The 23,855-nt window shown below is 48.0% G+C and overlaps 1 protein-coding gene across 3 annotated transcripts; it reads right to left on the bottom strand.

Moving 5' to 3' along the window:
* Window positions 1–2,329: 2,329 nt before the first annotated feature.
* Window positions 2,330–13,752, bottom strand: CCKBR (cholecystokinin B receptor). 3 transcript variants are annotated; one of them, XM_036927100.2, is made up of 6 exons: window positions 12,949–13,752; window positions 12,560–12,770; window positions 4,899–5,126; window positions 4,454–4,703; window positions 3,980–4,152; window positions 2,330–3,810 (listed from the first exon to the last, which is right to left on the bottom strand). In XM_036927100.2, the coding sequence occupies exons 2-6, from the start codon at window positions 12,708–12,710 to the stop codon at window positions 3,272–3,274; spliced, it is 1,341 nt and encodes a 446-aa protein (XP_036782995.2). In that variant the 5' UTR covers window positions 12,711–12,770; window positions 12,949–13,752; the 3' UTR covers window positions 2,330–3,271. The 3 variants fall into 3 exon arrangements, with proteins under 3 accessions (XP_036782995.2, XP_036782992.2, XP_036782994.2); XM_036927097.2 differs by having other exon boundaries at window positions 4,875–5,126; window positions 12,949–13,751; XM_036927099.2 differs by lacking the exon at window positions 12,949–13,752 and having other exon boundaries at window positions 4,875–5,126; window positions 12,560–12,858.
* Window positions 13,753–23,855: the final 10,103 nt, after the last annotated feature.

Here is a 23,855-nt window from a genome sequence, read left to right as displayed (position 1 = left end):
AAGAAAGTGACACAGTATACTGGAAGCAGGAAAAGCTTCGGGGGCAGACAATAAATGAGCTCAGTCTTGCCTCCATTCCCAATGCAGGACCTTGTATAACTCCCCGAAACTTTCTCAGCTTCACTTTTCTTTTCTGTCAAAGGAAGAGAAAGTTTCTGTTGGAGTGATGAGAATAAAACTGTTAGGTAGAAAGATAGACAAGAACAGCTGGAGAAGGGGAAGATAAGGTTCAAGGGAAAAACTGCCCAGACTCTGCTCAGGTAGGGAGTCCCACATGAGGACAACAAGGACTTTGCTGGAAGATAATAACTTACTTGCTTACTGGGACCAGACCAAACAGTTGCCAACTAGATCTCAACGTGGGTGCAATCGAACAAAACTAGGAACTGCCCAAATCAACATACCTCATTACAATCCCATTAAAATAAAATTGTGGCTTTGCTCTCTCCCTCCCCCATGGACTTTTCTGTGTGCATTCAGGGAAAAGAGTGGGCCAGGAGGAATGGATGTATTACTAGAGCTGTCAATCAAATGACCTCACCCTGTCAATCAAAGAAGCACCTCCTGGCTAGGACGGCATAAATAGACCCTCCTCCCCTTAAAGCTCTGGGCCTCTGTCTACCTTGACTCTGGCCCACTCCTCCCTTGGAATGCATTCAAATAAAACTTTCTGCTTGGCTATTGTGTCTCTGTTTCTGTTCTTTGTTTTGGCGGAGACTAGAACAGAGGAGAACGAACTCAACCTGCAACAAAACCAATGGCTATATAAAAACTGTCACAAATTCAAGAAGTACTCAATTTATCCCTCACCATCACCCCACTTTGGGCCCAGATTCAGTTATCTCCTCAGTACATCATGCTGTTCCCAGCCCAGCACGGGAAATAAGGCAGAAACACAAATAAATATGACAGAAGAGAAGAAGCAGTTAAGTACTGCAGAAGCAGACAAGCTTTGCTAGGATGCCCAAGCAGGACTTAACGGAGACAGCGATGGCAGATCTGGACCTGAATGTTTTGTCAGATTTCAAGAGATGCAAAATAGATGGGAGATTCCACAGCTGGTAACTAGATAGGGAATAGGGAGGCGTGATGGATGTTTTAAGTATTCCACAGACTCAAGGGCTGCAGTGTGTGAACAGGCATCTTCAGATTCTTCTCAACGCTAGGTTTTAGGCCCTGGGCCACAGCACTTTAAACTTACTGCAGGCTGAAAGGGTGGATGAGCGAGCTCCCTTATCCCAACCCCCTGGCTCCTCACCTCCTATCACTGAGCTCCCCACTGCCATCTGGTGGTCATCAGGAGCCAGGGGTGTGTGGGTGTGGGGCCCAGCTGGAGGGGCCCAGCTGGAGGGGCCGACTGTGGGGCAACCTCTTTTAGGCTTGCTCTAGCTCCTTCAGAAAGGACAGTGAGGATCAGGGTGGATAGTGCTGCGAAGCCCATGAGCCATGCTACCTACACCCCCTGGAAAAGTCGGCTGCAAGAGAAAGGCCCGATATATTGCCTTCAGTAGCTCAGACCATCTGGGATTCTATTTTTAACCAGTACTGTGGTAATTGACAGCTTGGAACGCCTTCTCCCTCCTTTTCTTCCTTCCTCTTGCCTCTTACAGCCCAGAACCTTGTGGAAAGGATGGATGGGAGCAGCCTCAGTGCTGATAAACAGACCACTCTCCTTTCTCACTGTCTTTTGCTCCAGCCAGCCATTATCCAGTGTAGTTAGTAGGTTGATTTTAGAGGTATTATTGGCTGTGAGGCTAATGAGGTTTAATTTTCAGGGCTCCCCATTTCCAAAGACCCCATCCAAGGCACAGTCCTAACAATTTTGTATCTATAATTTTGTATTCTTTTTCTTGAGGAAGGGCATCCAATTTTATAAGATCCAGGTCCCACAAAACTGCCTCCTGATGGCTTCTTTCCCATCTCCAGCTCAGTGTTTACTTCAATAGGATTATTTCTGTCTTGCTCTAGTTTATTGTATGACCTTGAACAGTTTTCTTTCCTGTTCCGGGTCTCAGTTTTCTCATCTGTTACAAGATGAAGCGTCAAGGAAGCCTTCTCCCAACATACTATACCTCTGATTATTCATCCATGTCCCTTTGGTGAGGTCATCTGTTCTTCCTTATCTGTCACTGTGTGTGGAGGGGTGATGTCGCTGTTTCTGTCTCTCTCTGGAGCTCAATCAATCTTACAGTCAAAAGGCAGGCTGGGCTCTGGGACTTCTGTTCAGGTCCAGCACACCCTACCCTTGTTGCTGGCCAGTAAGGGTGATTACATGGGGCAGAAGCTTGGCCAGATTCTGACACCAGAAAAGAGTGCATTTAAAAGGCTCTACTCTTTGATGTATACATGTCATGATGTGACCCCTGGTGTTTCAAATACACACTGAATAAACAGTCTTATTATACAGTGCCATCTCTTTTTATCGTTTCATTAACATTTCAACAAGCATCTATTCATATAGTACCTTAATAATGGCACCACCGTAGGAGAGTGTGGTCAGGAATCATGGGTCATGGATATCTCACCTCTCACTCCCACCTCATTCCCAGCAACTGTGGATGACACTGGTGTGTCCAGGATGACAACCTAGAGAATATCACAACCCCATCTAACCTCAGAGACGGGCTTTCTCACAGGGTGGCATGCACAGGAGTGAGTTGTGGCAGGGGAGGTGGTGACCAGGGGACTCCATAAAACCCCGTGCTTCCTTCCTTCCTCCAAAAAATTCAGAAAGGAAGTTTAGGAGGAAGCCAAGATATTTATTATTTCTTGAAGAAATCAGGTGAGGGAGAAGTGGGTAGATATTTAACTGGAAAGGAATGAAGGGACTTATCAGTGCAAAACAGCCTGTTGGTCAGGGAAGTGTGAGATCAGGCTGTTGGTGTTTCTAGTGCTGACTGGGGAGGGGCACTGTGAGGTCAAACTGGGGACAGCCTAGAGCATCTCAGGAGTCAGTCCCATGCGGAGCTCCAGAGCCCTAAATGAGTCAGTTCTGCTACTGTAGGTGGGTGTGAGAGGCAGCTCAGCCCCTCTCAGACCTTCTGCTGCTAAGGATGCTTTGTCTGTGTATGTCCAAGGTCAGTGCCAGCTTTCTGTGTGCCAGGCTCAGTCCTACATCAAGAGTGTGTCTTCTTTCCTATGTGGGGGTCCAAACTATTTTCTGTGTGTGGGGTAAGCCATTTTTCCTGTGCACTGGGGTCAGTCCCTGCTGTTGGGTGTCAGTCTGTTGCATCAGTCGGTCTGTGTCTCTGGAGGGGTAGCCCCCCGCCCCTCAGCCAGGCCCCAGCGTGCTGATGGTGGTGTAGCTCAGCCTGGACAGTGAAGCAATGGAGGGGGTGGGAGGGTCCTCGTCTGGAAGAAGCCTGGGGCGAGCTCGCGGTGGTCGGGGGCAGCAGCGGGAGCACGTGTCGAGGCAGGCCTGGCGAAAGCGACGGTGCATGAAGCAGTAGACCAGGGGGTTGACACAAGCCGAGGCATAGCTCAGCAAGTGGATGAAAGAGATGGGCGCGCCAGAGAGCGCGCGGTGTGCACCTGGGCCATCGAAGGCACGCCACGTGTTGGCGCTATACAGTGGCAACCAACACAGGAAAAAAAGCACAACGATCACCAGCAACATCCGCACCACCCGCTTCTTAGCCAGCAGCTTGGCCTGGGCGGGCCGGGGGCCCGACGCTGGCCCAGGAGTGGTTGCAGTCAGCGCGGACAGTTCCAGGGCAGGCCGTGGGCGCGGAAGCTGCACGTAACAGCCGTCGCCATCCTCGCCAGCCAGCCGGGGCTCCGGCCCGCAATGTCCATTCTGTTGGGCAGGACCTGAGCACAGAGGGTGGGCGACAGAGCAGAAGGCTGAGTCCTCTGTTCTTCCAGCCCAACCCCTTCTTGCACCCGCTTTGCCATCCTCTCTGCCTACTCACACTCCTTTCCGCCTCACCCACCCTAGGCCCCCTCCCGTCCCCAGGCCCAGACCTAGGAAGTCACCCACCTGGTCCAGCCCCAACCGGCAGCCCTCGTTGACTTCGGTCTCGGCTCTGGCTCTCGCTGTCACTGTCACTGTCAAAGCGGAGCCCTAAGTAGAGCTCTCGGGAGATGAGCCCGTAAGCCACGGCCATAACCACACCTGGGACGAAAAACAAGAGCAGGAGCAGCAGGAGCGACCTGGAGACAGAGCACAGACTGGTCACGTGGGTCTCCGTCCCTCTAAAATCACAGACCGGGGAAGAGCCAAGGGCTGATGTTTCTAGGGCTGGTGACCAGGCCCTAGAGGTAGGATTTTGGAGTACTGCTGGGAAGGGCTGGAGGCCTGGAGCACTACATGGGAATCCCAGGGTGGTGGGTGCGGAAAGGAAATAGGAGAGTTAATTACTTGGAGTAGCTGGAGGAAGATTCTGGGGAATGGTCATAAGCACCTGACGGAGATGGAGAAGAATTCCCAGGAGTAGTTAATGGGCACCCTCACCAGGTTTGGCGAACCCGTGCACTGGGCCAGCGATGCACGCACTGCAGCACACGGGGCCCCGCTGGCTGCACGGTGGTGTACACTGGATAGGGCACCATGAGTAGTCCAGACAGCATCCACGTGGCTACGATCACACGAGCCGCGTGGGAACGAGTCTGCCACACACGTGCCTGCAGTGGTCGGCAGATGGCGCTGTACCGCTCGAGGGCGATGGCCACAAGACTTAGCGTGGACACACTCACAGACACCCCTAAACAAGGGAAGAGGAAGGGGTCACTTGGGGAACTTGCAGTCCGCACTCACCAGTGTGACTTCCCCAACCTCCACTGAGAAAGACCCTTACATCCACAAGGACTTTAGGAGAAGGGAGGGGCAAAGGAGTATGGGGTTGGGTGGGGGAGAAGATGGTCATCTCACCTACCCATGAGGTAGGAAACTGCCTTACAGACCACTGTGCCAAAGATGAATGTGCCCATGAGGTTGGGCAGGAGGGTGAAGGGCATGCAAGCCACAGCCAGCAGGAGGTCGCTGACTGCCAATGAGAGCAGGAAGGCATTGGTGACGGTCCTCAGGCGGCGGCTCAGTCCCAGAACCACGATGATGAGCGCATTTCCTCCGACACTCATCAGAAAGATCACTGTGTAAAGTGTGACCCTAATGGCCAGCTCCAGTTCTGGGTGGGAAAAGGAGAGGGGACAGTAAGGAGTCTGGCCCCACTCACCCAGAACCTCCGATTCCATTTATCCCCACCCCCCACTACCCACCAGATCCCCTCTGCATCCCAAGAATGCCTCCTGGCCAGGACCCACTCAATAAATGGTGAACCTGAATCCTTTACCCTTCTGACCCCTTGAGGCTTAGATAATTGGCCTAACTCTACCTTTCCTTAAGAAAGTCTGTTTCTTCTCAAGGATTTGCTCTAAGTCCTTCCTTCTCTTTGCAGTCAAAATGGAAAGGATTATTTGTGTCTTTTCATTCACTTCTCGATCCATTACAATCCAGGGCCTCATCACTGTTTGGACATTTGTTTCCCAGGTCCCTAAGCTTTAACTGCCAAATCCAAAGGTCTCTTAGCCTATCCTAGTTGACCTTCTGGTAGCATTGACACTGCTAACTACCCACTACCTTTTGAAATACAGGTCAGATCATGTCCTTATTGTCTGAAGAAACCCCCTTCACCTACTCCCTACTCTTTGCAGTCCTTTAGCATGTTGTCCAGACTATCAGAGAACTGCCCTCTTCCTCCTCCCCTTCCTCCCTGCAATGCACCCACTTAGGCCACTGGATGACTCAGTGACTTGAAGGCATCTTGCACACTCATGACTCCCTCCCTTGCTCATGTCAGTTTCTTAGCCTTGAATGTTTTTCACCAACCTCCCACTGATAGCATCCCCCACCCCTCAAGTTCCAAACTTGTCTTCTGTATCTAGTGTCCTTCGAGACACAGATCAACTGCCCCCTTTTCTGTAAGACCTTTTTGGACAACTCATTTGGAGTTAATCTCCTCTTGCTTTGACCCATGCATGTATGTCCCTTTCACATCTATTAGAACGCTTTTTGCTTTCTGCCTTGTATTTTAATTATCTCCAAACATTCACTCTCACTCAACAAACATTTACAGAGGACTCCCTTTATGTCAGGCACTGGGGACAAAGAGATGAACCAACAAATTCCCTGCCATCTGAGAGCTCACAGCCTAGAGGAAAATTAGAGGAAATAAATAGATAATTGCCACACCGTGTGATAAGGAGTGAAGCTGAGGAATACACAAAATGCTGGAGGGACATTCGCAATGTCAGGCTAGACAAAAGGCTGACCCTACTCATTTGTGTCATTGTTTATTGGGAGATGGATTCTTCTTTTGGCCTTCATATCACAGACAGGCGGACCAGACAAAATTTAACTGAATTAAACTAGATTTAGTCACCCAAACCCATGGCCTCAGTATGAGGGAGACTGGAGAGGGCAGGGACAGAGCCCTCAAGGTGGTGGGGAGGGAAGAGCCCAGGGCTGCAGCTCCCTCTTCCGCAGCCCCATACCTTTTCTGACTCTCGCCTTACCCTCTTCCCTGTCACCCCTCCCCAAATTAAACTGTTTTCTCATAACAATAACCAATTTAATCAGAAGCTGTGGAAGGCAGTAAGTAAGTGCTATTTAGGAGAGAGATCCCCAAACTAAACCCAGCACTGACGTTATTTGCAGAGCACAAAGCCAGTAAGGAGCTGGTTCAGAATAGAAGCCAAGTCTCCCCATCTGTAAAAGGCTTTGCCTCCTCCAGCTCCCTTGTCCCTCTCTCAGTCACAGGGCTGCCTCCTTCCCCCAATCAAATCTCAGTCTCAGTGCCTCTTCCTCCCTCTGTCTTACTCTCTCATGGCCTTTCTCTGTATTACTATGTTTAACTCTGTATCTCTCCCACCAGACTGAGCTTCCTGAGGACAGGGGCAATGTCCATCATGTTCTCCAGCATATCCTCATCGCTTGGCATAATGTCCCTGCATGGGAGGTGTTAATACATGCTTGCTAATGCATCTTGAATGAATCTATGTCACTCTCCACACAAATGCACCCGCTTTGTCCTTCCTCTTCCATCCTTCACCTCTGTGCCTCTGAAGCTACAGCATGTGCTCTCCTCTCTGCCTCTGTCTCTTTGGAGATACATGTTGGAGAGTCCTTAAGGATTTCAATGACAGGCTGTGATTTGGAGTGTGTTACTTTACTATTATATACAACCCATCTGAGTCTCATTTAGAAGCTGGGCCCCTCTGCAGGAAGGCTTATATGTGGCAAATTTGAGGGGCGTGTATAGAGGGGAAAATCAAGAAACTATGGGAGGGAGATCTCTGTCAGAGAGGTCCTTGGACCCAGAAAAATAGAGTTGGTGGTCTATCTTGCACTCTGTGCCTCCTCCCAATCCACTGCCTGGCCCCCACACCCAACCTCTCTCAGATCCTCCTCTGTATGTCTCTCTTCAACTTGTTCTTGATTCAGTACTCACACCTCAACTTAGTATAGCACTCTGAAGTGTTGAAAGCACATTTCTTATTCATTCACCCAGCTGATATGTCCCATGTGTATGTCCTTGAACTTGGTGGAGCACAAAGGTGTAAACCATGCCTATCCTTATGAAGTTCCCAGTCTGCATGGGGGCTCCTGAAAACCAGAGGGCAAAGTTCCAGTATAAAAGGCCAGCAAATGTACAACACTTTGCTGTTTTACTGGGCATTCCCAGCTATTATCTTATTTCCAGCCACCACTCTCTCTCTGTCTCTGCTGTCAAATAGTTAGGAGGTTTGAAAAAGACTAATTAAAAGCAATCTTAGAGCTAGGGGTCTGGGGAGAGGGTGGGAGGAATGAATAGGTGGAGCACAGGGAACTTTTAGGGCAGTGAAACTATTTTGTATGGCACTTTGATGGTAGATAGATGACATTATGTATTTGTCAAAACCCATAGAAGAGACAACACAAAGAGTGAACTCTAATGTAGACAGTGGAATTTAGTTGATAATGTATCATTGTTGGCTTATCAGTTGTAACAAATGCACCACACTAGTACAAGATATTGAGAAGAGGGGAAACTGTGTGTGAGTTTGCATGTGGGAATTCCCTGTACTTTCTGTTCAATTTTCCTATAAACCTAAAACTGCTGTAAAAACAGTCAATTAATTAATTTTAACAAGTCACCAAAAGCCCTCTCAGAATGAAGACTTGTATGTGGATGTATGTGTGGGCGTGTGTTTGCATGCATCCATGAGTGTGTGGGCATGTGTTTGTGTGCATCCATGAGTGTGTGTGTGTGTGTGTGTGTGTGTGTGTGTGTGTGTGTGTGTGTGTGTTTATTGTGGTGGAATATGAGTCACCCCAGTGGCTTCAGTGACTAGGAACCTAAGACAGGGGTGGAAGAATGGAGATGGCACCTGCTCGGGCACAGCCACTGGTACCCTGACAGTCTATCTGTGGGCACCAACCTGCTGAGGATGACAGGAGAGCAGAAATAAGACCAGGGGGCTCAGAAGACCAGGACAGTTCACTTTTGCTTTTAGACTCTAGAAGATCTGCATTTGTTCTGTCCAGAAGATGGCAGAGAAGTATGGGCACAAGAATCCAGAAAATGGACATGAAACAAAAAGGTTTCCTAAGTGCTCCATAGAGCACTGCCACTGCTGATGCTTCTGAGCCTGCCTCCCAGTGTGGATTGGATCTGGTTGCTTATGAACACAGACATCAAAGCAGTAGCCGTGTCTCTGTGGTGAGTCAAGTAGCATCCAGCTGATTGTAGATAAGGTGAATGGGGACGCCGACATGTCAATAGGTACTAACTGAGGGAGCAGAAGTAATAGGTAGGGAACATCTGAGGGAACACTGGGTAATACTTTAGTCTTTGAGATAATACCTGGGTGGGTGAGAGTAACACTTTTGTGGGCAATATCTGGAGAAGGGTAACAGCTATGTGTGTATAGGTAATGTCTGATCGAGGGTGGTTTATGTGTCACTTTAGGTAATATTGGAGGAAGTGTTGTAAGATTTGTTCCAATTTTAGTATATGTGCTGCGGAGTTGGGCACTTGTAACATTTGAATGAGCAAGGGCAGTATTTGTAGATGTATCTGCAGTTAACATCTCCTTTTGTAGGAGGGGTTACACTGAGGCCTGAATGTGAATGGGGGAATATCCAAATGATGATGGTAGTAACTGAGTGAAGTAATACCCCTATGTGTGGTATGGGTAAATTAGGCGAATATGGATGTGAGATGTTAACAAAATGTTAAGCAAAATGTCAGTCTGACTGCACAAAATAACTGAGCACCTGAGTGAACATAAGGAATGCTTGGGTCTTTGTGAGTAATATCTGAATGTGTGAGAGTAATATCTGTTATTTTATGGGTAATATCTGGAGAAGAGTACTTAAGTGAGATGGGTAATATCTGATTGTTCATGGATAATAAAATGAAAGAGGGTGTTTGGTGAGTAACATCCAATGACTATGGGCAATATTAAGGTGACTGTGAGTGACATCTTTTTTTCTGAGTAGCACTTGTGTCTGTGTGGATCATATCAGAATAATGTGGGTAACATCCAAATTTCTACCGGTAACACTAGACTGAGCCTTGTGCATGTTTCTGTGCAGCTACTATCTGAGTGAATGCGGTCATCAGAGTCTTTGTGGGTAACTCCTGACTGCTGGGTAACTCCTAACTGCCGGGTAACATCCAGCTGTGTGTGGGTAACAACATCCCGATGAGTGAGGTCACTGTGCACGCCTGTGCTCTGAATTATTCCATGTTCTGCTTCCTCAGGATCCTTTCTCTACTGACTACTGTCCCCACTGTCACCTTTGCTTTAAGTTTTCCTCCCTCTTGGCCCACTCCCCGTCAACATTGAATGAATACTTGTCTGTACTACATGTACACCCAAGAGGCAAAACCACCACACACACACACACACACACACACACACACACCCCCTTCCCTAACCCCATGCTGTCTCTAGAACTATTTTCTCTTCCTCTCCTTACCAAACTTCTGGAAAGTTTTGTTTACACACCCTGGTTCACTTTTCATAACCTCTTCCCCACAGGCCCAAACTTCAACCTATTGTAGTCAGGCCTTAACACCTACACCTCCTCCTGAGGACTCCCTTGTTACTGAATCGAAGGATGCTGTTCTGTTCTTATCTGACCTACATTGGCAGCATTTGACATCACTTCTCTCACTCTGCTACAAACCTTTCCCTCACCTCTTGTCTCTTTGATGGCCTCATCTGGGTCTCCTTCATGGCTCTCCTTCCTCGGCCTGGCTCATAAACATTGGTCTTCTTCAGCTTCCTGTCCCAGGACCCCTTTTCCTTTCATCCTACACAGTCTTTATATGATTTCAGCTATTCCCATGGTTTCTCTTACCTCCACTAGCAAAGACCTTCCAAGTTTGTATTTCCAGTTCAGACTTCTGCCCTAAATTCTAGACCACTGGATTCGGCAGTTTACTGGGTGCCCTCTCCTGGTTATCTCATCAGCATTTAAACTCGGTGGGTTCCAAATTGAATTTATAATCTCCAGTTTCAAACCTGTTTCAGTTCCTTTGTTATCTTCTCATTATACAGCACCAACATCCATCTAATTATCCAGGCCAAAGTCCTGGATGTCATCCCTTGACCTCTTTCTCTCTCTCCATTTTTATTAAATTGCCAAGTTCCGTTGATTTCATTTCCAGGAGTGCCTCTCAAATCCATCCACTTCTCTCCATCTCCATTGCCAGTACCTTGGTCTAAGCCAGCATCATCTTTCACTGAGAACAGTGTAATACAATAGCCTTCTAAAGTTTCCCACCAGCCCCAGGTCTTGTCCTCCAACCATCTTCTATATTACTGAACGAATCCTCTCAGTAGCTCCCACTGCCCTCGGGATAAAATCCACACTCCTTAGCAAGGTCTGTAACACTCTTCATGAATCCCCTCAACTGCACATCACCCTGCGTGCTCATTTTCCTCTCTAATGGTGTATGATTCAGGCGCTCAGATTTAAACTTTGGACCCTTACACATACTGTTCCTCTGCTTGGAATGCTTTTTGCCTTGGCTGGCTCTACCTCATCATTTCAATTTTTATTCAATTTATACTTCACCTTTTTGGGAGGCCCATTTTGATTCCCAAGGCTAGGCTAGAGAGGCTCCTTTTCTGTGTTCCCACAGCGCTCTCAAGGTACTCCCCACTTTGCTCTACAATTCCCTGCTTGTATGTCTTCCCCACTAAATTGTGAGCTCCATGCAATAGGAACTGTGCCAGTTTGGGTGCCTGGCGCAATTTCTGGTTCAAGAAATTTTTCTTGAATGAAAGAATCGAAGTGAGAGTATATAATGAGTGGTCTGAGAGAGCCTGCTTTACCTTGGGGGGGTAAATAAAATTTGAATTACAATTTATTCCCATTTTCCCTTCTTGAACTTGGAATATTTTTCTTCTGCTTAACACTGTTTCCTCTCTTGGAATCCCACGCCATCCTTTCCTGCTTACTGAACTCCAACTTTAAGATCCAGCTCCCAGGTTCCCTCCTCTGTGAAGTCCTCAGACTCCATCTCCTTTGGGTGCCCATGACCGGGAACTTCTTGTGGGACTTCCCAAGCTGACTGTGATTTTTCCACTGGTTGGTTTCCCCTTTGCACTTGAATATAGATTGATAAGGGTCCACGCTGGGTTTCTTTCATCCCTATGCCTCAGGTACTTCCCAGATGCTACAATAGCTGGTGTCCAGTATGCATTTAAAGAAGAGAAAGGGGCAGGAAAGGGACAAAATATATCTTGAGCTGATCAAGAAAATGCAGGTGTTGGCAGGTGGGAGGAGTGAAAGTCATTTTGGGGACTGGATGAATGGAAGTAGTCTGTGGGGGTGGGGAGGACATGGTGGCAAGGCTTCATGAGAGTGATGAAGGGGCAGCCAGGCTCTAGGAGGACGAAACCTAAGGAGAGGCAGGTTGTAGGGGGCTCAGAAGAGACTTGGATACTTTATTTGGAGCCACAGAGAGAGGAGAGAGCCTTGAGGAGAATGCCAACTTGGAAGGCAGGGCATTTAGGAGGGAAGTGGAGACAGGCAACTCTAGGGAGCGGCCCCCAACATCTGCATGGATCTCGTTTGGGGAGGCTGGGGGATGGGATGGGGGACACAGGGGATTTTAACTCTGATTCCCCATTCAGGCCTTCTAGATGCTCATCTCCCAACCAGGCCCCTTTTACCCAATCTTGCCTTCTTTTCTCTCTTTCCTTCCCTGCTGTGGCTCCGCGAACTGGATGGCAAAGGAAAAGAGGGACCTGGAAGGCCTGCCAGAGGAGGTCCTTGCTTCCCCACTTTCTGTGGGTTGGGGAGGGTGCTGTGTCTGGGGGGTGACCAGGAGCTCTGGGTGGGGCCCAGGGCCAGGGGAGCGAAGGGGCTCTGACCAGCTATCGTGTGGCTGTGAGGGAGTTTTACGGGCTGCGGGGACAAATGTGTCGGGGAGCTGGGTGGGGACTGGGGGACTACTATGAGGGGAGGGTGTGGGCGTTTGTGGGCGCGGTGGGGGCCCTATTAGTGTTGTGGGGTGCGGTTTGAAGGAGCTTGTGGAGGGGGGCTGAGGGAGGCACCCACCTCGTGTCCCGGCTCCGCGGATGCGAGGGGGCTCGCAGCTGAGGTTCCCGGTGCCGCTGTTGTTGAGAAGGGCCCCCTGCGGGCGGCACAGGAAAGCCGCCGGCCCGGGTCCGGACCCCTGCTCGCTCCGGTTCAGCTTGAGCAGCTCCATGGCCCCAACCCAGCGGCCGGTGCCTCTGCGCGGCCGGGCGGGCTCCCGCGGCGGCTCCACCTGCTCACGCCGCGATTCCGGCTGAGGCCCCCGCCCCGCCTGGTCCCCGCCCACGACCACGGCCCCGGCGCCTCCACGGCTCCCCGCCCGCCCCGCCTCGGCTCGCGCCCCTCCCCAGCGGGGGGCCGCCTCCGTCCCACCAGGTGACTCTCCGCCCCCTCCCCCGCCCAGGACTTACTCGCCCCCCGCGTGACCGACTGCCCAGGCTCGCCCCTCCCTCGGTCTCCGTCTCCTCTTAGAGATTTCCTTCCCGCCCCCTCCTCTCCACCGCGGTCCTGGGTTCCGCGGACTTCTTGCGAGTGTGCGCGCGTGTGTGCGCTCGCTGGCGCGGGTGGGGAGAGGGGGGAAGAGGGTGGGGTACAGCGAGGCAGCCGGGGGTCCAGCATCTTTCCCTGGTGGGTCAGGGGGCATGGAGGCGGCAACCGAGACGGGGGACGCTTGCAGGGTCACTGGGTGCAGCGCCGATGCCTTAGCCCGCGCGCGGTTCCCGTACTGTGCCGCAGCGGCCGCAGTGCGCGCGACACTACCGCTACCGTAGTTCCCTGCAGCTCTCGCCGCGGGGCTGGGGCAGCCCCTGCCTCGGTCTCCGCACCCTCCAGCTCCTGCCGCAGGCCCAACACCCACTTTTCCATCCAGTGCTCCCAAGGAACCCTCCGCAGCGAGCTGGGAGAGGCGGGCAGCATTGTCTCCGGGGAGCCCTGGCAGGCAAAAAGGCTGCCGAGAGGAAGAGTAAGACTTGGGTGTGAGGGCGGCCGGGGTAACGGCGAGAAATGCCTAGGGTAAACGCGGCCAAGGTGCGGTGAGGGTAGGGTATGGTTGCAATCCCCGCCCAGCGCAGGCAGAGGAGCGGAGCAGGCGGCGAGCTTTCCTCGTGGTCTCCAGGCAGCGCCCACCCTCACCTAATACACTAACCTCCCGTTTGCTCTCAGCGCAGGTGGAGCAGCCTGTGTGGGGCGTCAGGTTCCCACGGGTGGGGGCCAGAAGGGGGCTGGATCACTAGGATGCGGCGGGAATAAAGCCGAGGGGGCCATGCACTGGACACTAAGGTGCGTTCAGCCACTACTAGTATTTCAGTCCTGTTCGTTATCCATTCCAAGGAAACTCCAGTATGACCCGAAATTCCGTTTTCTGGTCCCCAGCTGCAGCTGCCAGAGATGGGAGCATCAGTCAAAGAACAGATTAGGGTGAAGATGAGGTCTGAGTTATGGGGAATTCAGAGAGCACTATCTAATCAGTCATTTGGACAGGACCTAGTCCAGCTAGCACTGAGTTTATAGGGGCTGGGGTGTTGAGGGATGGTTTAAGTCTGAGTCAGCCACCTCCCCCAGTCCTCTTCCTCCTGGCACTGTCTGCCTTCCCCATCAGACAGCCCTGGACCAGAGGGGCCTGGTTTGCTGTTTGCTCAGCTCCAGCACAGGTGGCACCTTGGATAACCTGATGGACTTTTCCCACACTGGATGACGGTAGAGTGGGGGCCCAGGGAGCAAAGGAAATGTAGGGTAGAGGTAAGTGGAAATAGGAGAACTAGACAGGCATTCACTTATTCAACAAAGTATTTGCCAGGTATAGGGCTGTGTGGCATTCAATACAGTCTGCGCCTGAGTAGCTCCTACTCTAGCAGGGGGCAATGACAGGTAAGCTGATAATTACAACATAAGGTTGTAAGTGCGTCCACCAAGATCCACAAACCAGAAATTTAGGAATCATGCTATATGCCTTACTCCCTTATGTTCCTTCTTTCCTGTGGTGGAGGCTGTGATGAAAATCCCAGATACTTTTTAAAAAATGAAGGATTTATCTGCCAGGTGCTGAGAGCACTGCTGGGAGACAGGCCTCAACTGTCAGCCCCTTTCAGAGTTACCAGAGCTGAAGAAAGCTGGCTCATCCGGGTCATGTTCCTTTTCTGGGGCATCCTGCAGTCAGTGACTGCTCAGCACAGAGGTCTAAAGGTACGGCCCTCTCATCCCAACTCTGAAATACATTCACGGCTTGTCATGGGGGCGACTGAGGTCTTTGTCAGGACTGAATCACTGCTCGGTTTCTCCCTTCATCCTCTGTCTTGCACAGGTGTTGACTTTGGGAACACCCCTTAGTAAACATCCTCCACAGTACTCTGTTTTAGAGTCTGCTTCCTGGGGAACAGAACTGCCTCATTCCCAAATTCCTAGACTTTAATCCTGAAGTCCTGTTGATTTTAGCTATTGAATGTTCTTTGTATCAGTTTCCTTGTATCTCCACTGACATTCCCCACTGTTCCTTAGTTTCCAAAGTGGTCCATCACATTTTGCTGATGCCTCTTCACATACATCCTTTACCTTATAGCCAGAGTGACATGTTCAGAATATAAATCTGATTATGCCACTGTTCTGACCTTTGCTTTTGATATGGAGAAAATCTTTCAGCACGGTCTATGAAGCCTGCCTGGACTGGCACTTACTGACCTCTCTAACCACCTTATTTCAAGTTACTATGCTTCTTCTTCTTTACACTGTAGACACCCTGGCCTTTTTTTAAGTCTATTTTTTTGTATATACATCTTCCAGTTACATGGCTTTTGCACATGCTTGCTGGAAGCTTTCCTTGCTCATTTAATTCACTCCTACTCATCCTTCTGATCTTAGCTCAAGGTCTCAACATTTCTCAGGGATGTTTTTTCTGGCTTCCCTTCCTGTGGTAGGCAGAATTATTTGATGATCCACAATGATTCTCACTCTTATATAATCACCATTCCTTGAAGGTCAGTGGAACCTCTAAATAAGATGAGGTGCTACTTCTATGATAATATAGCAGACGGGATTTTGCAGATGGAATTATCATTACTAATCAGTTGATCTCAAGATAAAGAAATTATCCAACTAGTACTAACTCAATCACATGAGTTTAATCTGGTTGGCAGCAGAAGAGGAAATCAGAGGGATCTGAAGAATAAACAGGATTTCATACTGTTGCTAGCTTGAAGATGGAGAAGGCCATGTCACAAGGAATATGGTTGGCGGTGGCTGATTTGAGGAAGGAGGGGAACACAGAGCAAATACCTGAGAGTAGCTTCCAGCAGAGAGCAATCTCTGGCTGATAGCTTGCAAGAAAATAGGGGCTTTGGTCCTACAAATCCAAGGAACTAGATTTTGCTAATGGCAAGAATGAACTTGGAAGCAGATTTCCCTCCCAGAGTGTCCAGAGGGGAATTTAGCCTAGCAGACATCTGACTTCAGTTTGGTGACACCCTTGATGGAAAACCCAGATGCACTGTACCAGACTTCTGGCTTACAGTCTGTGAGGTAATAAATGGATGTTGTTTTAAGCCACCAAATTCATGGTAATTTATTATAGTAGCAGTAGAAAACTAACATGCTTCTTATCTCAGGAGGTAGCAAATGCACACCCTTGCAAGACAAGCAAGGAAGAAGTGGGAGCATTGGAAATTGGTTAGGATTTAGAAAGATTTAGAGAGATGGCAGTGGCAACTGGTGTGGAGAACGATTTAAGGGGTGAGACCGAGTGAGAATCCATGACAGTAATTCAGGTGACTAATGACAGTAGCTTAAACTAAGTCATGGAGGTAGTGGAGAAGAGGGATCTAAGAAGGATTTAGGAAGTAGAGAGACAGAATATAGAGACTATTCCCATATGGGAGGTGAGGCAGAAGGATGAGATTAAAATGAATAAGGTTTCTGGAAACTGGATAGGAACTGTTTGATGATCACTTAGTATGTTCCAATCACGTTACTTTTAATCTTCACAAAGAACTGTACATTTAAGTCCAATATTATCAAACACTGTTTTTAGATTAAAAAAAAAAACTGGCTCAGAAAGAGTTTAAGTAACTTGCCCAAAGCCACAAAGTTTCTAGGCAAAAAGACACAGTTCAAAGCCAGGGATTTTGCAAATCAGAATTCAAGTGCTGATACTATGCTGCTTCCCGGAATGAGTGGAAGTTTTAGTAATTTCTCTGATCTCCTTTTTTTTCTCACTTAAACAATATTCTTTTCAAATTTTCTTGACCCATAAAATCTCTAATTTCGTTTCCCATGATACACACACACACACACACACACACACATACACACACACCCCATCCTTTACTCGCAATAAATAACCCAGCTTCCTACTTCATAGAGAAAATAGTCATCTTCAGACAGCAACTCCCACCTGCGAATCTGTTCCGTTTTGGACATGTTAAATTTCGGATGCTGTTAGACATCTAAATAGGAATTCCAATAGGAAGCTGAGTATACTGGTTGCGAAGTAGTATAAACCCTAGAATTAATGAGAGTGTTGAGTAAGAGGAAATGAGGAATCAAGTCAGAAGTCAAGAACAGGCCATTATTTGAAGGCTGGCTAGAGAATGACCAGCCTGTAAAAGAGACCAAGAGGAGCAGACAGAGGTGGGAGGAAAAAAGGGAAGCAAAGTATCCTAAAAGGAAAGGCAGAGGAGGCTGAAGGAGAAAGTGTTAAACAGGTTCAAGTGCTTCTTCTGCATCAAGAAAAATGAGGACTGAGAAATGTATGGAGTTCAGTGACCTGGAGATTGTAGGCCACGTTGGAAGGAGACTTTGGTGAGGTTGTGGAGGCAGAGGATAGACTGAGTATTCTGAAAACTAAATGTGGTGGGAGGAAATGAAGTGAGTGAATTTAGGCAAGTGTTTTAGAAGAATACTTATTAAAGAAAGGAAAGAGGTAGTAACTAGAGGGAGATGCAGAATGAATTTTTTTTAAGATACAGGAACTAGAATAATTTTTTTGGGCAGATGGAATTACTTCAATATATTGAAAAGACTAAAGATAGAGAGATAAAGAGAGAGAGAGAAAGAAAGGTTATTTACGAATGCAAGATTCCTGAGAAGGCAGAGAGGTATGGAATCTGGAACAAGCAGAGAGGGTTCTAGCTTAGAATAGGAGTAGAGATGCAATTGTAAGAGGGAGTTAGTAAAAGAGAATAATTATAGATGAAAATAGGTCATGGCAAACCAGATAATTATTTCCTAGACTCTTTTGCAGTTAACTGTGGCTTTATGATTATGTTCTGAGCAGTGGTTGTGGCTGGAAGTGTTAAGTGCAGCTTCTAGATCAAGTTCTTAAAAGGAGAGGAGTGGACTCTTTCTTCCTCATTGCCCTTTCCTGCAGGCTAAACATGAATGTGAGGGTAAGCCATCTTCAGTCATGTAGTGAGGGTAACACACTAGGCATGGCAGATGACAAGATGAAAGGAACCTGGGTCCCCTATGCTTTCAGGCCATTTTACCACCCCATGTTCTCCTGCTTGAAAAATAAGGAAAGTATGATTTTAAGGCCCTACAGTTTTTTCTCTCTCTTGTCCTAGCAACTTGATCTGTATCTTAATTAAGAAAGTGGGTGTGTAGATTTGGTGGGAACTGCTAATAGCTTCTGTTGTCTCTATGATGTTGGAGATCAGGTTATCAGTGAGTGGGATGTGTATGTGTGTGTGTATGAGTGGGCAGGATTGACATTTTAGGAGTTAAGATGGTTTAAGAAAACCATGTAATGGGAAAGTGGACACTGCAGGAATGGAGTAAGATAATTAGGAAAGTATTGAGGGCCCACTTAAGTGTTTGGTGACCTTAAATTTCTAGTGGTAACAGTTTCTCCAGCAGAGCTCAGATATTTGGATACAAGCATGGAGAATATTGATGGTTCAGTTCATCCAAAGTTGAGACTTTACAGATTGGGTGGGATGAAAAAACAAAGGGACTTGGGTGATCTCATGGGCCATGAAATCTCAGCTGGACATGGAGAAGACAGAACTGTGAGGTAGTGCGAAAGTCTAACATGACTCATAGGCAGGCTTCAGAAGATCGTTGGTTGTCACAATGAGAAGGGAAGGGGCTAGTGCACTGAATATATGAGTGCCCATTGAGCAAGGGGTCTGTGGGGAGTGAGGAAGCAGCATCGGTGAGAGCAGGGGACCCCAAGTCTGTATGCATGCATTCTGAGAGGATGAGAACTCACCCCTTTCTGCAGAGGGTGTACTGTCCTTACAGGACTGCTGGTTTTAACTAACACAGGAGTTGGGAGAGTGTTCAAAGAAGTTGTGGCTTTAAGAGTTGGCTGATGTTGGAAAAGGAGTTAGAGAGGACAGAGCTCCTCTGAGCTTTCCTTAACCATGGTAACTTTTACAAGTACATGTCCTATAATTGCCCTTTTGCTTGTTTGTATTCCAAGGGCCTGGCTCCTGTCTTTTTCTCCAACAGGTTCTCAAACCACTCTCTGCACTACTCATATTACTTATTTTCTCTTTTGTGTATGCTCAAGAACCTTGAGTTGCTTATAATTTCATGGTTCATTCCATATAGCTTGTCACCCTTGTATCTTGCTCACGTTCTCTCCTCTAACTAAATGTAGTTGGGAAGTGGGAGGTGAGGGCCAGGAGATGGTGGGTATAGATTGTTTCAAGAAGGTGGCTTATAAAGAGGAAAAAAAAGCAAATAAAAGGTACCATGAGGAAGGGGGACACATCATGAGCAGAGGAGGGAATGAAAATGCGGTGCTAAGAGGGTTGAAGCTCATTCCTCAAAATCAGGAAATTCCATCTATGCCAGGGGTTAAGCCAGCATTTGGAGAGAATGGGATTGCTCAGGACCAGGAAAATGGCAGACTCTAGATCAGAGCAAGGAGAGAACTGCAAAGTCAGTGTGGGAAGCCAGAGGAAGGAGACCAGGACCCTTGTCCCAGAGCAAGCAAGAAACCCAAGGGGCCCAGAAGGCAAATGCAAGATGTCCTGAAACAGGGATGAGCTCCGTCCTGAGTGAAGCTGCCTCTCTGACTCCAGTTGGACTTACCAAGGTTGCCAGGTTTTTGTGTTTTGGTGTGTGTGTGTGTATTTTGCAGGTGAGTGCTGGCCCACCTAGCTCAACTCTTGTAGATAGAACAATTTATCTTTTCCTTGGGGAAGTCTCATCACCCAGCCACTGCCCCACTGGCCCTTACGTGGGCACATGATCCTTCTTTCAATATTCTGTATCACAGCTGAGATAAGAGGAACGTTTAAACAACATTTCAGTAAATGTTCAGGGGAAACAATGTAAGAGGGGAATATAGTGCCTACTGCACAGCCAGATAACCTGCTCTATTAGGTATTACTCATTCTAGGTATCCACAGTGTTCACACACACAGTGGTGTGGGGGCCATGGGACAGGCTCCTCCTCCAGCGCCCCTGGCTCTGGCACACTCCCTCCCTGGTGTTGGGAGGGAGACCCGGCACAGGTTAGTCCTCGGGGTGCCTGCTCACCTGCCAGCTCAGCGCTCCCTCTGTGGCTGATTAGGTTGACTTCTCCCCACATATTTCAAGGCCTCCTCTTGGTGTTTCTGTCATGTGTAGATATGCTTCTTTGCTGAGCTCCTGCCCACATACTCCCTGCCCACATAGAGGCCCTTTACTTGGGATCATTAAACAAAGAGGGAGCAGGCTGAGAAGAAGACGTGCCAGAACCAGAGCAGGCAGAGATATTGAGCAGTGGAAAGAAACCAGGGAAAGGCCTTGTCTTCCAGAGCCTGGGTCCAGAGTGGGTAAAGCAGAGCCCATACCCAGCAGCTGGTTCCCCCTGGATGGTTTCAGACATGGGCTCTCACAGGTAGGCCAAGAGGGTCCAGGATCTCCCTGTCACTGGAGAGCTAAAGAAGCCACAGGAAGGCTCACGCAGGAAGCCACCCAGAGAGAGCTCCTATGAGCACATGTGAGTTACTAGCCTCCAGACCCTATGGGAACTCCCGGTACATGGCAGGCCAAGGATAGCAGGCCGAGGTGCTGGAACTGCAAGGCAATGCCAGAGAGGGCCTGTGTTCTGGGTGAGAAGTACAAGGGATTTTCAAGCTGTAGAAGACGGTAGTCCTGAATGCTCACAGGCATTCAGTGGTGCTATTTATTCCCATAGGGCTGCCTCAGGCTTGTCAGGACTTCCTCTGCAATGTCGCTCAGCATCACCACTGCTACAGTTCAGTCTTTGTTAACAAATCTGAACAAGGATTTTCACACACCAGTCAAGACCATAATTCAATCCCCAAAATTCCATTTCTCTCGGTTTTCTCCTAGCTCCGCAAGGCCACGCAATCCTGAGGCTTGGGAGGGAGCTGGAAGGAGAGCCCTGTGGAAGGGAGCAGGGGACAGGAGAGCCCTATGCCCTCTGCTGGCCAGGCCTGGCATTGCGAGTACCGCGCAGACGGGCAGGGCCAAGCAGGGCCGATAGCCTGTGGCCCAGGGCCCTCAAAGTCACCCCAGCTGCTAGAGGAATAGGATTATGATTATAGCTACTATTCATTATCAATCAATTGCTACCTGTCAGGCACTGGTAGGCAGTTTACATTCATTATCTAACTTGCATTTTAATTCTCCAAGCATTTCTTTCAACAACCCAGAAAGACTTTGTAGGAGACGGAGAGTCCCCCAGCTAATAAGTGATGTTTCAGAATGAACATTTGACTCTGATTGGCTCCAAGATGTTTCCCAGTTACTGTGCTTTTAGGCCAGCCTAATACTCCCTATGCCTCTGAACCCAGCTCCAACCTGGCCTGACCCTCCATCTCTGATCCTAGCCTCAAGCCAAACCCTAGCTTCAGCCTCAAGTTATGATCCATCCACCCACCTTGCTGTCTGCTCCTGGATCCTAGTGTTTGCACTAGATCTTTCCCTGGGTTGAATAGCCCTTCTGATGAATCTGATTTTCTCTGCAGCTTGATACTTTATTTCCATCTGTCTTTGGGGCTAGCAGCCAAACCTCAGAACGAAAAGGGTAAAGTGGGGGAGGGCCCAAGAAACTTCTGTAGGGGAGTAGCTAACTGGGAACAGTGAGGAGGAGTGTACATCCCAAATCTTAGCCAGGCAGAGGCAGCCTGAGTTTGGTGACCCAAGGAGAGAAGTGGGCCCTAGGTCCTGTCGGAGGGAGACAGCTCAGCCAGAAGCGCTGGGCTTTCAGCAGGAGGGCCCATGGACAGTTCTTGACATCCTCTAGGGATGTAGCAGTGATGTGCCCTCCTTCCCTGCTGCACATGTGCAGATGGGAGAGCTGGAACTGGCAGGCAGCTCTCCCCTAGAGCACTGGGTGGTCCCGGGTCTTTGGCTGCAGAGATCACACATCAACCAAGCCCAGCACACTGGGCAGGCTTACTGGTGATTCACAAGATTTGCTTCTCATGACTGGCTTCTTTCCCCCTGGTTACCACTGTTACTGCTTGCAACAGTCATATTCAGGAAAGGAAGGAATTTGCCTGGCCTCAGCTTCAGCTAAGATAGTTCCATTTCTTATCTCCCTAAAAGAAACAGCAAGACAGACCTAGGTTTCCTTTCACGTGACTTAGGAACTCAGTGATATTGGGTAAGTTATTTAATCTCCCAGAGCCTTGTTTCTCTCATTTCAAAATGGGATAATAATAGCATCTTTTTCATATACTTACTTGTAAGGATTAATTGCGATAATGCACTTAGCTCGGGACGTGGCATAAAAGAGCATCTCAATACATCATATCTAATATTTTTAGTTGCTCTGTGGGCTTCAGTTTCCTGACCTGGAAAAGTGAGCATGATAATATTTTAAATTTCTTAACATTGTCATAAGAGGTAATGTGTAAGATAGTTATGAATGATTACATAACACGTATGTAAAAAATTGGGTATTTCTTTGATTTTCTAAATCAGACAATTCTCATCTAAACTTTTAACCACCTACCTTATGGAAGATTTAATCTCACTTGTGTTTTGTGGCTTTCTATCCCCTCTCTTTCCCCCAGTTTAGCATCTTACAAAAGTTTCTGGGTGTTTAATATTGAACAGAATATCTGGTATGGAGGGTGGGGATGGGGGGAGGCCTGGGCCTTCAAACTGTGCTAAGTACGGTTTGTACATTGTTAAAGCCTGTGCTTCCCCTAAGGGGTGCTGCTGAAACTCCACTGCCTGTTTGCGTGTAAGTGATCATTCTCCAGTTTTCAGAGATTCAATGTGTGTGGGCTTCCCTGCTTTCCTCCCCAGAAACCATGTGATAGGTAGAATTTTGTCTCCCATTACATGTGCCTTCTGGTGTTTTCCCCTTGATTATGGTAAAAGGGACTTTGCAGATATAATGAAGATTAATAATCAGCTAACCTTAAAATATATGATCCTGGATTATCTGAATGTGATTACCTAATCACATAAGCCCTAAAAGGCAGGGATCTTTCTCAGCCTTGTAATAGAAGGGGGAATAAGGGATTTGAAGAATGAGAAAGATTTAACATGCCTTTGTTAGTCTGAAGATGAAGGGACCATGTGTAAAGGAAATAAGGACCCCAGTCCTATAACCAAAAGGAATTGAAGTCTTCCGATAACCTGTATGATCTTGGAAGCCGAATCCTGCAGCACCTCCAGAAAAGAGCCCAGCCCAGCTGACACCTTGATTTTGGCTTTGGGAGGCCCTGGACAGAGGGCCCAGTTGAGCCACACTGTGAGGGGATTTTGTACAGAACTGTGAGATGATACATGGGTGCTGTTTTAAGCTGTTAAATTTGTGGTAATACAAATAGCAATTACTGTGGTAATTACAGTAGCAAAAGAAAAGTAATGTAATGCTCAAGAATTCCATTCCTTTTCTTAGTCCTGGGGAATCTCTCCTTAGGTTTAGAAGCTTCTTCTTCGTCAACTGTAAGCCTTTACAGACAACTGGGAGCCTTGGTTTCCCACAAACAAAAGCAAGGACAGGGAGTTTCTGAAAATTTCTATTTTTGATGCTGCAATTCAAAAAGTTTTAAGTCTAGGGATATAAAGATTTACTTTCTTATGAAGGAAGGAAGGATAAAATGAACAAAACCCAAATGAGTCTCTCAATGAACTTTCCTGCCACCTATGTAAGTATTAAGCCTAGTACTTAATACACAGTAACTAATATTCTTTAGACCAAAAAATTACATTATTATTACCTTTTCTTTTTTTCCAGAAACTTAAAATTGTGTTCCCTTCTGCCCATTTTGACCAGACTCTATCCAGCTTGATCCCAAATTGTCAAAACATGTCTTTCATGCAATGATGGAAATCACTCCACAACTGGAGTTACTGGTATTCAGGGGGTCTTCTGGTGTGGCTCTACCATAAGGAATTTGATCTC

This window comes from Manis pentadactyla, chromosome 9 (assembly GCF_030020395.1).
Source record: "Manis pentadactyla isolate mManPen7 chromosome 9, mManPen7.hap1, whole genome shotgun sequence".
Taxonomy (NCBI): domain Eukaryota; kingdom Metazoa; phylum Chordata; class Mammalia; order Pholidota; family Manidae; genus Manis; species Manis pentadactyla.
Note: the sequence above shows the minus strand (reverse complement) of the source record. Positions and strands in the feature narration are given on the sequence as shown.

Excerpts from the sequence above, each read along its gene's own strand:
- CCKBR (XM_036927097.2), bottom strand. The coding sequence starts at position 12,710 with ATGGAGCTGCTCAAGCTGAACCGGAGCGAGCAGGGGTCCGGACCCGGG. Across the intron at positions 4,704-4,874 it reads GGCAGTTTCCTACCTCATGG|GGGTGTCTGTGAGTGTGTCC; the intron begins GTAGGTGAGATG and ends TCCCTTGTTTAG. Across the intron at positions 4,153-4,453 it reads GCACGGGTTCGCCAAACCTG|GTCGCTCCTGCTGCTCCTGC; the intron begins GTGAGGGTGCCC and ends CTCTGTCTCCAG.